At 42.5% G+C, this 18,154-nt stretch overlaps 1 protein-coding gene across 2 annotated transcripts in view; it reads right to left on the bottom strand.

The window, feature by feature from the left end:
* The window catches only part of nedd1 (NEDD1 gamma-tubulin ring complex targeting factor), a 79,910-nt gene extending 62,721 nt beyond the window's left edge, over positions 1 to 17,189 (bottom strand). The window contains exons 1-6 of one of the 2 annotated variants that reach the window (XM_072241254.1): positions 16,938 to 17,189; positions 10,713 to 10,856; positions 9,902 to 9,996; positions 9,623 to 9,739; positions 2,379 to 2,519; positions 1,377 to 1,606 (exon numbers count right to left, since the gene is read on the bottom strand). In XM_072241254.1, coding sequence (XP_072097355.1) covers positions 1,377 to 1,606; positions 2,379 to 2,519; positions 9,623 to 9,739; positions 9,902 to 9,996; positions 10,713 to 10,856; positions 16,938 to 16,959 — 749 coding nt within the window. In that variant the 5' untranslated portion in view covers positions 16,960 to 17,189. The remainder of the gene's footprint in view (positions 1 to 1,376; positions 1,607 to 2,378; positions 2,520 to 9,622; positions 9,740 to 9,901; positions 9,997 to 10,712; positions 10,857 to 16,937) is intronic. The other variant, XM_072241255.1, reaches the window with a different exon arrangement.
* Between the last annotated feature and the right edge of the window lie 965 nt (positions 17,190 to 18,154).

Genomic DNA, 18,154 nt, shown 5'->3' with positions numbered 1-18,154 from the left:
TGTTTTCAGTAATGAGGCTTGTGACAGAAGCATGTTCTCTGATGTTGTTTGCTGATGAATTAGGAGGGGACACTTCCAAATGTGGCTATGGCCAGAAATTTTAAAAGGGTATGTCATATCTGATCCCTGTAATTGTCACCTTTGATATAATTAGCAATTTCATCTCCACAGGACTCTGGGATGGAGTTCATGACCTGCAGGTAAGGAGCCTGAACTTTGAACAAATATTAGGAGAGTACAGTGGCACAACTAGTAGAGCCATTGCCTCACAACCCCTTATTCTGAGGTTCCCCACTCTCTGTTCAGGTAGACACTTTCCTGCATTTACACTGCCAAGCCCCAAGAATTTCTGTTTCAAGATCACTTAAACTGTTCCAAACTCAAGAGTATTGACCCAGTTCACTTAATCCCTCTTTTCCCAGAATCAATTTAATGAACTAGTACACTTATATTCTTCCCTGGATATTTAGATTGAAACCGGGTATAGTATTCCAAGTCTAGTATATGTGTTGGTTGGCTTGGACAAGGGCAGGCTGAATGGCCCAGTTCTGTCTCATACGACTTCACAGCTTGAGAAGGTCTCAACATAACCTGAACAAGCACCTCCTCCTCCAAAACACTGTGTTCCTAATTGCTGCTGTATTTACATGTTAATATTCCTTCCAAACATCAACACCTTTCAAACTCTCACAATTTAAAAACCACACAAGCCTTCTACTTTTTCTCTATCCCATTATCCGTCATTCACTTAGCAAATCTCTGTCCCCAAGGCTCTCTGCACCCTCCTCACAAGCTACACTGCTACCCAAGGATTTTACGCAAACAGAATTGGAGGCCTGCTGAAATCTCTATAGATCATCCAACCAGAAGTGATTACAAACCTTGGAAAAGACAAAACCATAAAAGGATGCTGACACAAGTATGAAGATACAACGTTATATTACTGCATTAAGAGCCTACAAGATTTGGTAAATACAGCATCAAACAGCTACAAGGAACCTGTTGAAAGTACAACCCAGTTAGCAAATTTCAAAAATATGTACTTGATACCTCCCATGTCACAGCAAAACTTCACAGTGTGACATGTCAAAAATCCTCTCCAACAATCATATTAAATAGTTCTCAGTAATTGCTATATTAATTTTTTTCTAAATCATTTTACCATTCTAACATATCCCACAGGATTTGAGGATTTACTCCCAAAAACTTGCCCATATTTGACAATGATTTTAACTTAAGTGCAAATGTTTTCTTGATCCTCAGCAAAGAGCACATTTTATTTGTATTTGCTAATTACAGTTGGCCCATTGCCCTTTCAAATAATTTCATTTTTCAAGATGTAATGTACTTCTCATAACAGATGTAGCACAACTCACATTTTGCTAGAGGAATCATAGCAGTTGATTTTTTTATCCAGACCAACTGTGGCAAACAATAAATCATTTACTGGTGAAAAGCACAAGCCAGAAGCTGGTGCCTTATGAGCATTTTCAAAGGTATGATGACTCTGTTGTGTATTAACGTCCCAAAGAGTTACAGTGCCACTGTCATGGACACTTCCCAGCAAAGCCTTTTTAAAGATGGAATACTTCAGGTCTTGCACTGGCTGGAAAAAGACAAAGAAAATTTAGAAGTTTACTTGTGGAAGAGGAATGAAAGTTCTTCAGAGCCAAAAATAGGGAAAAAAACTAACACCATTTTCCAAAATTAACTACTGATCAAAACTCAGGGACAGTGGCGGGAACTTGTGAGTGGAGCCAGATGTGGACAAGTTCCTAAATGAGTACTTTGCATCAGCATTCACTGAGGAGTTAGACGATGATGTGATTAGGAAGGTGGTGTTGTTGTAGGGCATGAAGAGGATTTACAGGGAGAAACATCAAGGTGGATAGGTCCCCAGGACTTGATAGAATCTATATCGAGGGAGAGGGCTGGGGCCTTGACAGAGATCTTTATTGGTCTATCAATATTGCACTTCCTCTGAAAATGTGTAACACTATATTCTATATTCTGTTATCGTTTACCTACTTATTACCTTAATGTACTTGGGTATGGAATGGTCCGTCTGGGTGGCACGTAAATAAAATATTTTCACTGCTTCTCTGTAAATGTGACAATAATTCCCTAAAGGAGCAATTAAATTTGCCACACTCTGTGTTTCCCCACATAATCCTGAAACTTAAAGCATTTCTTCCATTATCTGCGGAAGTTATTTCCAAACCTTGTCAGTTTTAAAAAGTACACAAGCAAATAAATCTTAAATTATTTTTCATATCTCCCCAAAGTGAAATTTCTCAAATTTACTATCAATGATTTTCAAAAACAGGCAAATACACAAAAATATTAAACAGTTCCCAGCAGTGGTTAACAGTATGTACCTGTGTTTTGCCATGGCCAAAAGGTGTACTGGAAATATTTGTTGTAATACTGTGTACAATTATATCACCTCTGCAGGAACCAGACGCTATGTAGCAGTCATTCCAATTGAAGCATACGCAATTCACAGCCTCCCTGTGGTCCTACAACAGAAATATTGTTCATCAGTACGAAGTCATACACAGTTCGCATAATAAAATGGAAAGTGACAGCTGTTTGATGAAAAGAAATCTGGTATTACCTAGATGGCTCCACAATTAAGAGTAGAGATATGGGTGTACAGTTTAGAAAATTAATCTGGAGCACATAGAAATTGGAAATATTTTAAGACAAACAACTAACATTAGTTAAGGAAATTAGGTATGTATGAAAGAATAGTTCTATTGCACATTTTCTCTAAACTATTAAGTGTCTGAACAATAATTGTGGGAGTTAGCTCACACGGTCCAATATACTTCTGAAGTAAAATAAAAAAAATATAATTACAGACCCAACACGTTGGTGTACGGTGCATCGGCCTTCATCAATCGTGGAATTGAATTTAGGAGCTGAGAGGTAATGTTGCAGCTATATAAGACCCTGGTCAGACACCACTTGGAGTACTGTGCTCACTCGTCACCTCACTACAGGAAGGATGTGGAAACCATGGAAAGGGTGCAAAGGGGATTTACAAGGATGTTGCCTGGATTGGGGAGCATGCCTTATGAGAATAGGTTGAGTGAACTCGGCCTTTTCTCCTTGGAGCGACGGAGGCTGAGAGGTGACCTGATAGAGGTGTATAAGATGATGAGAGGCATTCATCGTGTGGATAGTCAGAGGTTTTTCCCCCAGGGCTGAAATGGTTGCCACAAGAAGACACACGGGAGTAGGTACAGAGGGGATGTCAGGGGTAGGTTTTTTTTGCTCAGAAGTGGTGAGTGCGTGGAATGGGCTGCCGGCAAAGGTGGTGGAGGCTGATACGGTAGGGTCTTTTAAGAGACTTTTGGGTAGGTACATGGAGCTTAGAAAAATAGAGGGTTATAGGTAAGCCTAGTAATTTCTAAGGTAGGGACATGTTCAGCACAACTTTGTGGGCCGAAGGGCCTGTATTGTGCTGTAGGTTTTCTATGTTTCGATGTTTCTAAAACCAAAATCAGACATTCATGTCTTTCCCTTGCACACAGTTATTCAGCGTTATTTCAAGAGGAAAGAAAATGCATAGCCTACGTTAAGATCTGGTTCAGTAAGGTCAATCTGTAATTTGTCTTTACATGATTACACCTTCTCCAATCCATTGTTTAGGGTTACAAGAATGGTAACAAAACCAGAATTGAACTCTATTTCTAAGGTTGCTGCATTCTTCTGTGGTGAAATGAAGCTCACTAAATCTGCTTGCAGTTTCTCCACACCCAACATTCCTCCCTGGACGAAGAAATGATACAAAATTTACATCATGTCTCCAGTGGCTGAAGAATAACTGTCCAGCCCAAATCTACCTTTCAGGCCTACAGCCCTGCAGTCAGTTCTTAAAGTGTTTTAAAAACAAAGTGCAATGAGCTTCAGATTCCAAACACAGAAAATAATGTTTTGTCATCTCCCCTCATCTTTCAGCCATTCTCTTAACACTATATACCCTCTCAGGAAAATAGATCTTTGTTCATTCTAACTAATCCCCTTAATTTGACACAACTCAGTCAAGTCTCCTTTAGCCACAGTCATTTTGAAAAAAATTACTCTAACTTAATCCATCCTTCCTTCTAGCTAAAATCTTCCAATCCTGGCAACATTTCTCTTAAATTTCCTCTGCACTTTCTCCAGTGACGCCTGACAAGTACCTCAAATACTACCTAATTTCTGAAAAAGGACACCCGGACCTGTGACGAGAGATTATAAAAATGATTTAATCAGCATACTCCATTTGTCTTTCACCCATCTGTCAAGCTTTTATGATGCTGAGACAAAAGAGAGCAGAAGTCACACCTTGTAGCTGGAGGCCATTTAACCTACAGCCTACCGCGTCCATGCCAATTGCCAAGGTAGGAATACCATCAAGCTTATTGCACCTTTCCTTCCCTCCCCCCGTGCCCTGCAATTTATTCTTTCACATCCTCCCTTTCATTCCCTTTGTCATTAACCTACAAAAGGTGGTTAACCTAGGCACAGAGTTAGGGTACGTCCACACTACGCCAGATAATTTTGAAAACGAAGCTTTTTCTCTTTGTTTTGCCCTCCCATCCACACTGAGCCGGCGTTTTCAGCCCCCAAAAACGGAGATTTTCGAAAACGCTCTCCAGAGTGAATAAATCTGAAAACACTTAATATCCGGCGTAGTGTGTATGGGGTAAACGGAGAGACTTAAAAACGTTGTCATGACAACACCACAAAAACAATGCTTTTTTCTGCTTCTGCTTGGTACTGCGCAAGCTGTTATAACGCGCAGTCAGTGAATGGCATGAGAGCTAAATTGTAAAGTGAGCTTTTTTGACTATTTAAAAACGCTGTCATGATGTACCAGAACAGATGTTCGTTGTTCTAACAACGAAGTGAAGAAATGAATAAGTATACTCACTTCGCCCTGTTTTCTGTCCTTGCTTGTATGAAGGTGGTTTACCTATTTATGCAAGTACTTCTCTGACAATAGATGTGTAACAGCCTAATGTAACATTGTATGGAAATACAAGATAACACTGATGCAGACGTTTTATACATTTAACAAGGTGCTTTATTAATGCAACATAGTCAGTTTTTCAATGTTCGTCGTCAGCCGGGTCATACTGTCTGTGAACTCCCTGTCAGTTGCCTCCATACGCTCCAGTATTTGTTTTTTTTAAGTTTTAAGTCCTCCTGCGCAAGAGCCAAGAGCAATTCCTTTAAAGTTTTTCTACTCTGTAACTGGACAAACGCGCACTAAGTATATTGTTTCCCCTTCGCTTGTTTTCTGTGTGTCCTGCTCATGCCCAGGAGGAGATTCGCCCAAATATCCGCCTAATGTGGACGGAGATATTTTGACAAACGCTTAATGTGGACGCCTGTTGTTTTTACTCGAAACCGGCGTTTTCAAAATTATCCGGCGTAGTGTGGACGTAGCCTTAGTTTACAATTATGCCAAATCCTGATTAGGCCATCCCTGAGGCAGTGTCAGCAGCTCAAAAAGGAAATGGAATGTAGATTGACCAGAAGATTAAGGCTACGTCCACACTACGCTGGATAATTTTGAAAACGCCAGTTTCGAGTAAAAACGATAGGCGTCCACACTAAGCTTTTTTCAAAATATCTCTGTCCACATTAGATGGATATTTGGGTGAATCTCCTCTTACTGGGCATGCACAGGACACACAGAAAACAAGTGACGAGGAAACGATATATTTGGTGTGTGTTTGTCCAGTTACAGAGTAGAAAAACATAAAAGGAATTGCTCTTGGCTCTCGCGCAAGAGGACTTAAAACTAAAAAAATCAAATACTGGAGCGTATGGAGGCAACCGACAGAGAGTTCACAGACAGTATGACCCAGCTGATGACGAACATTGAAAAACTGACTAACTCTGTTGCATTAATAAAGCACCATGTATAACATGTCAGCATCAGTGTTATCTGTATTTCCATACAATGTCACATTAGGCTGTTACACATCTATTGTCAGAGAACTACTTGCATAAATAGGTAAAGCACCTTCATACAAGCAAGGACAGAAAACAGGGCAAAGTGAGTATAACTTATTTATTCAGTAAGCTATGGGTCAAAGTACTTGGTGAGTACATTTCTAACTCTTCTGGCTTCAGTCTCGCTGCCGTCTGTTCTGAAATTGTTAGGTTCTGTGAAGCAAAGAATCAAATATCGCTGTGATGATTGCACACTCTAGTATCAATTCTTTGGCAACAATAAAGTAGTAATAATACGAATAATAAGAAGAAAACAATGAAATGCCGCGCTGTCGCCATCTGCTCCGGCATGTCATGACAGCGGTTTTAAAAAGCTCTGGCTACCCCGTACACACTGCAACGGATATTAGGCGTTTTCAGATTTATTCACTCTGGAGACCGTTTCTGAAAATCTCCGTTTTCGGGGGCTGAAAACGCCGTTTCAGTGTGGACGGAAGATCAAAACAAAGTGAAAAAGCTTTGTTTTCAAAATTACTCGGCGTAGTGTGGACGTAGCCTAAGAGGTTCTTTGATTGAAGTCACTTAAGGAAATGGACAGGTTAGATTGTGTGAAATACAGTACGCCAGTTGGGGAATCTAGGACTTAAAGGATGATTTTCTTAAAAACAGAACCTGATTTTTCAGCAGTGAAGTATATTTGCAAACAGAGGAAGAACCCTGCAGCTTTCATCCTCAGATGGTATTAATGCTGCATCAGAACAACTTCTATACTGAGACTGATCATATTATATCATCCTCAACTTCCCAAATAGAGGGCGAAATCGTGCAAGAGGTTAACATGGGATTGAATTTATTAGGTGCATCTAGGAGAGTTTCTTAAATTAAAATGTAAATAATCCAGTTAGGAGGGCCACACTGGACCTGGTATTTGGAAATGAGCTAACAACACACATCAAAGTTGCTGGTGAACGCAGCAGGCCAGGCAGCATCTGTAGGAAGAGGTGCACCTCTTCCTAGAGATGCTGCCTGGCCTGCTGCATTCACCAGCAACTTTGATGTGTGTTGCTTGAATTTCCAGCATCTGCAGAATTCCTGTTGTTTGGCCAGGTAACATTTAGGAAACAGTAATCTCCAAATTTTAAAATAGCTCTGAATAGACCTTGTTGGACAGTATTAAAATGGACTAGGGCAAAGTACAAGAGCATTAGGCAAGAACTAAGGAGAGAACAGCTATCTGACATGTAGAAGGGGCTTGAAGACCAACTGCACAAAGAACAAGACAGCTATGTTCCAGTGAGAGGAAAGGACAAGAATAGCATTGTAAAAGCCCCTAGATTAAGAGAGAAGGGATGAATTTAGTCAAGAAAAAGTGTATGCAAGACTTAGGAAGTGAAGATCAAACACAGCTCTTGAGGATTGCAAAGAACTCAAAGAACAGAATTAGGCAGAGCGCCAGAAATGGCTAAGGCTACTCTGTTACTTAAGGAAATAGGGATAATCCTGGTAATTTCAACCAGTGAGTCTCACATCAGTGGTAGGAAAGCTATTGTAGAGGGTTCTTAGGGAGCATTTGGAGAATCATGGCTTAATTGGAGACAAGGAATAGATTGAGTCTTTTTTGAGGAGGTGATAAAGATTGAGCCGTGAGCATTGTCTACATGGATTTTATTAAGGCATGTGACAAGGTTTCACATGGTAGGTTCATGGAATCCACGGTGGCTTGGCCATTGAAGAGAGGGAAGTGGTTGATGAGATTTATTCTGACTGGACATCAGTGACTAAAGTTGTCCATAGGGATCATCACTTAGATGAAACCATTGATGAATGGGTTAGTAAGTTGACAGATGACACAAAAATCTTCTACACTATCCACAATGGCATCAAAGAATATAGAGAGATATAGATCAGATGGAGTAAAACTTGACCAAGTGTGAGATCAAATGTAAAGAAACAGTACAGTTAATGCAGGACCCTGAACAGTGTTGATGCACAGAGGAATCTTTGATCCAAGTCTATAGTTCCCTGAAATTGTCTGCAGAAGTTGATGCGGTAGTAAAGAAGGCATATAATGTACTTGCCTTTAAAGTTCAAATTACATTTATTATCAAAGTATGCATCCATAAACAACCTTGAGATTCATCTTCATGCAAGCAGCCACAAAGCAAACACAATAGAACCCATAAAAACACACACAAAGGCCATCAAACATACAATGTGCAAAAAAAATCATGCAAACAATAAAAGTAAACAAATAACACACAGACATGAACCCAGAGTCCTTGAGAGTGAGTCTACAGCCACAGAACCAGTTCAGTGCTGCAGCCGGTCCAGGAGCCTGATAGCTGCAGGCCACAGCCATGGAGCCAATTGGAGAAGTGAGCTGAACACCAGCTTGTCTTTCACCTCGATGCCTTAATCTTTTAAATCAGGCTCAGCGCCTAAATCAGCTAAACATCAGTTCATTTTCCACTCGAGCCAGGGGCCTGGCACTTCGATCTGGCCCGAAGTCTTGATCCGGCCCCAAGCCTGCTCCAGCAATGGCTGCCGCAGCCATATCTACATTCGCAAAAGTCCAGTTTGGTGAATTCTTCAGATCATCACAAAAATGCCAGATCGTACAGACAGTTCAAAAGCACAACTCCCAAAGGGAAATTACAGACTGTGGATTGCAGTGACTGAAGGCCAGAAAAAGTATAATTGATAGAACAGTTAGTACATTTACTTGCTGTCCACAGTATGTTGCCATGTCTTGCTAGCGTCATCTCGCCTCAGTACTTGAAGTACTGAGTTCACAAGTCAGCAAGTTAGTTTCAGCCTTATAAGACTCTGGTCAGGTGTATCTGGAGAATTGCAATTCTGGTTGCTCATAAGAAAGATGTGTGGATTTTGAAGTTTACCAGGAATCTACTTGGATTTGAGGTCATAGAGAGGTTGAACTTGAGCTGGTGTCTCTGGACTGGCTGAGTGGAGACCTGAGAAATTTATAAAATTATAGACAGTCAGCATCTTTATCCTGAGGACCAAAATGTCTAACACTGGAAGACAACAGGAATTCTGCAGATGCTGGAAATTCAAACAACACACAAAGTTGCTGGTGAACGCAGCAGGCCAGGCAGCATCTCTAGGAAGAGGTACAGTCGACGTTTCATGCCGAGACCCTTGAAACGTCGACTGTACCTCTTCCTAGAGATGCTGCCTGGCTTGCTGCATTCACCAGCAACCTTGATGTGTGTAACACTGGAAGACATGAATTTAAGGTGACAGGATAAAAAGATGTGCAAAGCGGTGGGTTCAAGGAATGCACGGCCAGAGGTGTTACTGCAGGCAAACACAACTGAAGTACTGACGGGGCTTCCAGAGAAGCAAATGAATGAATGTTCAGATATGTCAGACCCCTTCCTGCACTGTACTGTTCTTTGTAAACAAGAATATGACAAGATATAGGGATAGAAAGACAAGTCACAGCTTACTGACCAGTGGAATAAGCCAGAGCGTCAAATTATCTGTTCCTGTATGCCAATGCCAAACCAACCATCCAAAGAACCATTACCGAACAGAATATCTTCAATGTTCTATGACATTTCCTCAGATCCCAGATTACATCCCAGATATTAACTGTGTTAATAAGCAAACCATCCAACGGCAAGAACCATTGTCAATAGAATACCTTCAGCGTTCTGTGACATCTCCTCGACTTTACATCCCAGATATTAACCGTGTTGTCAAGGCCACCACTTACAAAATATTTGCAAGTGGAACCCAGACTTATACACGTCTGCTTTTTCTGTAGAATTAAACAAAACACATCAAACTGGAATCACATTAAATGGAAGACAGTTAAGCAAAACTAATGTTACATGTTCATAAGTAATTTTCCCACCTTAATAAATTACGGGAGAACCATAAATCAACACAAGGTTTAGCATTTTAATAAGAGGTTACCTACCCCATCAGCAAAATCTTTTATAGACAGGGGAGTAGGTGTACAGGATGATAACACTATTTTGTCCCCAGTGCTGGATGAACTCAACAAATACTGATGTAGAAGAATGAAGGCAAATCAATTATAAAGATTGGTAATCTTATTTTGCTAACAATAATCAAATTATTAGTACTCTGGACAACAAAAAAACTTCTGTAAATGAATCAATTATACTTTCAAGCATTCAAAAGTAGACAAAACAAGTCTGCAAGAAATGTATGAAACATTAGACTAGTTTTTAAAAGCTGAACATTAGAAAAGGCTTCCAAATCTGTTAGTACATCGCTGCTCTATCTCAGGCTAACAATTTTAAAGTTGACACTGAACATAGTGTTTTTTTTTAAAATTAGGAACTTAAACATTTTGCAAAATATGCAAGGGAATTAACAACTAATCGTGGTAGCATTACCCTTCAGTTTAATCAGAAGTACAGAGACCATGGAAAAGCACCAAAATATTGCAGAACAAATGACTTGGAGATGTTTAAATGAGAAAAAAAAACAGGAGGAAAGCTAGCAAAGGCAAAGAGATCAAGAAGACTTCAAATTCCACTAAGAGTAAGAGAAAAACACCACAAAAAAGTCAATGCAAATAAAAATCATTCTCTCTTACATACTTAAAAACATTGATTTGCAAAACAGTACCAAATGCATCTCAGACTTATTAAAATCAATTACCAGATTTTAAGGATGGTAATAGATCATATTTTGAAATAAACAATTCACGTAACTGCAAATGTAATGGTAGCAAAGAATATAATGGAATCAAAGGATATTATCTGCAGTCCAGCAAACAGAAGTTACTTCACAGGGCTTCTTATGAGGGTTAAATTGTTCCACTACTGTCATGGAAACCGAATCCCAGATTTTAATATCATCCCCACATGAGGCTAATTTGATGCTATCCTGCATGGTATGTCCTGTAAAGTACGAGCCAAAGTAAAATTAAGTAACTTCATAAAAAACAAATTGAGATCTTTATACAAATAAACAAAAATAACAAAATTCAGGCCACTTATACCAATCAATACAAGTATTCACATTTTGGATGACTGGCAAAGGCAGCAGTGAATGTTATTCTCATCTGGGCAGCACAAGGTCTTCATGATCTGGACCTTCAAATATCTGTTCATTAGGCGATCTGTTCTCTGAACACACCACTATCTGAAGCCTTAGTTCGCACAAAAGAGGAAAGGTGTAGTTTCTGATTAGCCATCTTGGTCTTAGAACATCTCAGGACACTGTCCTCTACCCTGCCAACTTCAGCTGTTTCATTAATGACTTTCCTACATTACAAGGTCTAAGTTCAGAATGTTCAATTCGATTCTCAACTCCCCAGTGAACACTGCAGCTGATGTCTGCAAGCACAGACAATAACCTCTGAAGAAGCTAAGCACCCACCCCTGACAACAGCACTTCTGCATTCCATCAGCTTCCTGCCACGGACATCTTGGGGGTCACCATCAAGCAGACACTCAGCTGAAACAAGCAGCAACCTGTCCTGTGGCAAGCAAATCTGACATTACCTCAACATCACATTAATTAGTTGCAATAGAGTCAAGGTAAGAACTGCTCTAGACAGGATATGGTCAATATCACTAGCTCCATCATGGACTCTGCACAGGATCAGAAAGCACTGCAAACTCAGCCAGCTCCATCATGGGCCAGCATCAACGCCTTCTAAAAGTGATGCTTCAGGAAAGACACCCATCACCCAGCCTGCTTCTCATTGCTACCGTTGAGATGGTACAGGAGCCTGAAGAGACTCACTTGACATTTCAGGAACAGTCATCAGATTTCTGAATGCACAATGAACCCATGTACAGCTTTTTTAAAATAACTTAACACTAATTTAAATATATATAACCAGTAATTTATAGTTATTTAATATTATTTATTGGATTATGATAGTGCTGGTGAATCACAGCAACAACTTGCTGGCAGCAAACAAAACTAAACAACCACTGCAATCAATAGCCTGTAGCTTCCCTTTCAGAGTTGAACATCTTGAAGATGGGCCAGATGATCAGCTTTGACAAACTTCTACAGATATGGTGTGGAGAGTATATTAACTGGCTGCATCATAGCCTGGTATGGAAACACCAATGCCTTTGAACAGAAAATCCTACAAAAAGTAGTGGACACAGCCCAGTCCCTTATGGGTGGGTAACGCCTTCCTCGCCATTGATCACATCTATAGGAAAGCAGCATTCATCATCAGGGACTCCTGCCACCCAGGAAATGCTCTCTTCTCACTGGTGCCATCAAGAAGACAGTGCAGAAGCCTTGGAATTCACACCACCAGGTTCAGGAACAATTATTACTCCTCAACCATCAGGCTCTTGAACAAAAGGGGATAACTTCACTTGGTCCATCACTGAACTGTTCCCACAACCAATGGATTCACTTTCAAGGACTCTTCATCTCATGTTCTCAATATTTATTTATTATTATTTCTTTTTGTATTTGCATAGTTTGTCTCCTGTAAAGTCCTTGGCATTCTCTTTCACCTTGTCTGCTAGAGCATTCTCATTACTTCTTTTAGCTCTCATTTCCTTAAGCGTTCTCTTGCATTTCTTACACTCAAGTACCTCATTTGTACCTACCTGCTTGTACTTGCTATGCACCTCCCTCCCCCTCCTCAACCAGGCCTCCGATATCTCTCAAAAACCAAGGTTTCTTAAACCTGTTATCTTTGCCTTTTATTCTGACAGGAACATACAAACTGTACCCTCAAAATTTCACCTTTAAAGGCCTCCCACTTACCAAGTACATCTTTGCCAGAGAACAACCTGTCCCAATCCACATTTGCCAAATCCTTTGTGACATCATCAAAATTGACCTTTCTCCAATTTAGAATCTCAACCCTCTTGGAGTTCAGCCAGCTCCAGTTCCAACTCCTCAACACGGTCTGGTAGAAGCTGCAGCTGGATGGTGCATTTCTTGCAAGTGAAGTCGTCAGGAACACTAGAGGTCTCCCTGCCTTCCCACAGCCCTCATTTTACTCTACTGCTCTCATCCCACCACTCAAACTGTGCAATGAGAAAGAAAATTAAACAAATATTCTGCATTGTAACTGCTTTTCCCTTGTACTACCTCAATGAACTAGTCATGAAATGATCTTTACGAATAGCATGCAAAACAGTTTTTCACAGTGCTTGGTACAAGTGACAATAATGAAGTGATTTGCCAATAATAATGCTTATTATAACCAGACTTTGTTTACCGAACCCAGTTTAATTTCTTAAGCCTTATCATCCTGTCTACTTGCATGGCCACTCTCAGCGAACTATGCACCTTTACTCGCAGGTCCTTCTGTCCCATAGCACTCCTCAGCATCCTGCATTCATTACTAAAGGTCCTATCCTAGACTGAATGTCCAAAATGCAGTCACACCCAAGTTGAAATCCATTTGCTATTTCTTAAAATCACCTTGCACTTCATTGTAACCTCCATTATCAACAAGACACCTAATTTACTATCACCATACATGACCTCCCACACACAAAACCACAATGACTATACATGAACAAGCCTTGACGATCCAAGTGATTATAGATCTTGTCCTTCAGAATCCCCTCAGTAACTTCCCTGCAAATAAAGTCAGATTCAGCACTCTGTAGTTCCCTGACCTGTCTTTGCTACACTTAGCCAACCTCCAACCTTCTGGCTAATAATGAAGCAAAAACCTCTAAAAGGGCATCCGTGATATCTTCGCCAACCTCCCATAGGTTCAGGGGGGTGCACTTGGTCAGGCCCTGGGATTTACCCATCTTAATTCACTACAAACTGCAAATACCTCCTTCATCATTATATGCATACGACCCAAGATTTCACTACTTATTAGCCTCGTTTCTTTGGAATCCATTATATTGTCCTTAGTAAAGACCAAGGAGAAAGAGATCTTTAAAAACCTCAACCATGTCTTCTGATTGCACACATTAGTGGGCCTGATAGTCTTGAAGATCTGGTCTCTCCCTAGTCACCATTTTGCCGTTATTATAACTGAAGAACCTCTCTAGATTACCTTCAATCTTGCCTGCCAAATCCATCTCATACTTTGTGGCCTCCAAGTCTTAAAACTTTTTTTTTTATATTTGATGGATTGTTTCATACCCAGCTGCCCAAATGTAATTTCCTTTTCAGAGCTCTGACACCTCTCATGAGGCAGGGTTTTCCGAACTTGGTATGGGTACCTTCACCCTAACAGGATTACGCTGCCACGGACTCTTGATATGACCCACTTACCAATTGTTCCTTTGTCTTTAAATAGTCACCCAGTTAGCCCCGGCTAGATTCTGCCTAATGCCCTCAAAGTTGTCCCAGCTTCACTTCAGGACTTAAACCTGTAAACATGTTCTTATTTTCAGAACTACTTTAAAAAACTATTAGAATTGTGGTTACTGGACCCGACTTGTTCGCCAACTGCCGCTTCAGTTACTTGCCCTATGAGGAGGTCCCATATTGCTCCTTCCTGACTAGGTTCCTCTATATACACCAGATTCTGGTTAGTTGGGTCATCGGTTAATCCGGCAACTGCTTATTTGGAACAAGTTTGAAAGAACAAAAACTAATTGAGAAAATAGCCCGATTCCTTCATTTATTCAGGACACCGCGGCGCTTAATTGAGGCAGAAGATTGTTGCCGAACAGTTTCGAACTAGACGCACACACTAGTGTGGCTGTTAGCCACTACACTCTGCTTCGAGTGAACAATTTTTTTTATATAGTATCTGTTATGTTTGTATTCAAACCAGTGATTTTTGTCGCTGACAGTTGGCGAGAAACAAGTAGCAAGACAATTCAGAAAGACTATATCCAGTACTGATGAAAGATATCATCCAAAATGCCCTGAATGAAAATATGGGTGGGTTAGAAAGTTCACAGAAGATACAAAGATCCATGGTGCTGTGGATACTGTAGAAGACTGCCAAAGGATACAGAACGATACAGATCAGTGCAGATATGGGTAGAGAAATAGTAGACAGTGTTTAATCCAGACAAGTGGAAGATGTTGCACTTTGGGCTAGCAAATGCAAGAGGCCAGTACTGGCAGGACCTTTAACACTGTTGATTTATAAAGGGATCTTGAAGTCTAAGCTCAGAGCTTCCTGGAAGTGGCTGCACAGGTTGACAGGGTGGTAAAGACAGCACTTTACCAGATGCTTGTTCTTATTATTCAAATTAGGAAGTTATGTTGCAGCTTTATAAAATCCTAGCAAGGCAACGTCTGGAGTATTGCCTTCAGTTTTCGTACCCACATTATAGAAAAGCTATGGAGGCTTTGGAGGGACTGCAGAAGAGGTGTACCACAGTGCTACGTGGTTTGAGAAAAGGTTAATTGGGGTTGGCTCCTCTCAAGCAGCAGAGGCTGAGGGGAGAATAGATAGAAACAAGATTGAGAGGCATACACTCCAGTCAAATTGACTATTAGGGGACAGGCATTTAAGGTGAAAAGGGGAACAAGTTACTGTAAAAGGAAATGTGTGGAGAAAGTGATTTCTCCACAGAGATGGGTGCCTGACAGAGGTGGCAGGGAAATATGACTGAGGCATTTAAAAAGTTATTGGAAACATGGTGTTGAGTAGGCACAAGGGATTAGTTTAGAGAGGCTTTTAATTAATTTGGTACAACAGCATGGCCAAAAAGTTCTTCTCCTATACTGTCATTTTCAGTGTACTAGAACAAATATATGAGCTAAAGAAACAGACAGTACCCTTTTGGGAGGCATTTATACTCAACTTCCACCCCACCAGTCTGCATACTTTCACCTCTCCTAATGCCTTCAAAGTCTCTCTTAACAACTCCTCCTGTTGTTCCCTAACCAATATCCTTCTCCATTTCTATAATACAAGGAATTGTGCTTTCTATGTTCTTCCCTTTTTCCTATTTATGCTTGCTCAGCCAGTTTGTATACTTTATTCTTGATACCATTTTGAGCCCAACTCCTGGATGTGTGTATACATGAACCACAACACTTGAGTCCATCTCTCAATTTGCCCTCTACTTACATGGCACCATACACAAAACATGGTTTGAGATTCTCAAATTTGGTTGGAGTGGACTGATCTCCCTAACACAACTAAGGCCCACAACAAAATTAATGTTACACTTCTGCTTGTCTCTGCATTTCTGTGACAGATGCAGCTGTCTCCTATGTAATCTCTACTTATCTTCACACGGAGTGACTAATTCACACCTGTTGGACAGAAATGATGTCTGCTAATCCTGCTTCACTGCCAGTAAATCCCACTACCCCACGCCAAACAGTCAAGTCCACTCCTTTCTTCTAGAATATGACTATTCTGGTTTAAATTTTTCAGAAGTTATTTCCTAGCTTACATGCAAAGTATCCTCATCTCAATTCCAGTTCAATGAAAACACCAGATCCAAATTGGTGCCACCTACCTCCTTAACTGTTTGCACAGATTGGTCTCCGCATTCACAAATCCCCAGATATTTTGGACACATGACGTACTATATCCTAGCCTTGGCTCTTATTTAGTTAAAACCTTCATTCAACAATTAATTTTCCCAATGTAATCATTTAATCCCAGTCCTAACAAATGTGCTGACAGATTTCTTGGCTGTTGTAAATTGTAGCTAAGAGTAGTAAATGGGAAAAGAATCGAAGTTGAGTTGATGGAACTGCGGAAGACAACAGATTTTCAGGGTACTGGGAGGGAGGATGTGTTGGGAGCAGAGCTGATCTCCTGTGTGATCGATAAACCCCAGCAAAGAGCAGTGTTGTTACTGATCTTGTCCCTTCCATTCATTGACCACAAGACAAAGAGTGTGAGGTACTCCGACATGTCCCTGAAACGTATCCCGATTTGGTTCGCGCAGAGCGAACTGTGCTCCCCTGCCAAGCGTTCCGGCTCACCGCTTCTCTCCTCACAGAGAGCGAGAGTTGAAGGAAGCTGCAGCCCCCGCAGGCGCTCTACCTCCACCCCATCACCCAGAGGCCCAAGCCTCCCTGTGGGTGAAGGGAAGCACCCTTACCTGTAGAACTCTGCTGGTTCATGACCCTCCGTCCCCTGGGGTCCCAGCCAACCCCAGGGCGCTTTGCACAAGCGCTCCCGGACTACCAGGGCTCGAGTACAGAAAGTGGCCACTAGCTCTCGTTACCTCTCCCAGCGGATAGCCCGGAGTCACCAAGGTCCGGGGTGACGAACCCTGCTGTCTCGGCACCGCCTGTCCAGGCCCCTCACCGGCCTAAGCGCAAGCACAGATCTGGCGCCAACCGCAACCGGGTACGCATGCGCACTGCTAGGACAAGGCAAGCTCCGCCCCTTTAGCGCGCGCCCGCTCTGTAGACCCCGCCCCCTCCCCTCACAGCCCTTCCAAACGTCTCGCCCCTTCCCTCCCTCCCCTCACAGCCCCTCCAAACGTCTCGCCCCTTCCCTCCCTCCACAGTTACCGCCCCTCCCCTCACAGCCCCTCCAAACGTCTCGCCCCTTCCCTCCCTCCCCTCACAGCCCTTCCAAACGTCTCGCCCCTTCCCTCCCTCCCCTCACAGCCCCTCCAAACGTCTCGCCCCTTCCCTCCCTCCACAGACACCGCCCCTCCCCTCACAGCCCCTCCAAACGTCTCGCCCCTTCCCTCCCTCCCCTCACAGCCCTTCCAAACGTCTCGCCCCTTCCCTCCCTCCCCTCACAGCCCCTCCAAACGTCTCGCCCCTTCCCTCCCTCCACAGTTACCGCCCCTCCCCTCACAGCCCCTCCAAACGTCTCGCCCCTTCCCTCCCTCCACAGTTACCGCCCCTCCCCTCACAGCCCCTCCAAACGTCTCGCCCCTTCCCTCCCTCCCCTCACAGCCCTTCCAAACGTCTCGCCCCTTCCCTCCCTCCCCTCACAGCCCCTCCAAACGTCTCGCCCCTTCCCTCCCTCCACAGACACCGCCCCTCCCCTCACAGCCCCTCCAAACGTCTCGCCCCTTCCCTCCCTCCACAGTTACCGCCCCTCCCCTCACAGCCCCTCCAAACGTCTCGCCCCTTCCCTCCCTCCACAGACACCGCCCCTTCCCTCACAGCCCCTCCAAACGTCTCGCCCCTTCCCTCCCTCCACAGACACCGCCCCTTCCCTCACAGCCCCTCCAAACGTCTCGCCCCTTCCCTCCCTCCACAGTTACCGCCCCTCCCCTCACAGCCCCTCCAAATGTCTCGCCCCTTCCCTCCCTCCCCTCACAGCCCTTCCAAACGTCTCGCCCCTTCCCTCCCT

Source organism: Mobula birostris, chromosome 23 (genome assembly GCF_030028105.1).
Source record: "Mobula birostris isolate sMobBir1 chromosome 23, sMobBir1.hap1, whole genome shotgun sequence".
Lineage (NCBI taxonomy): Eukaryota > Metazoa > Chordata > Chondrichthyes > Myliobatiformes > Myliobatidae > Mobula > Mobula birostris.
The sequence above is the reverse complement of the archived record's forward strand: the minus strand, read 5'-3'. Positions and strand labels throughout refer to the sequence as shown.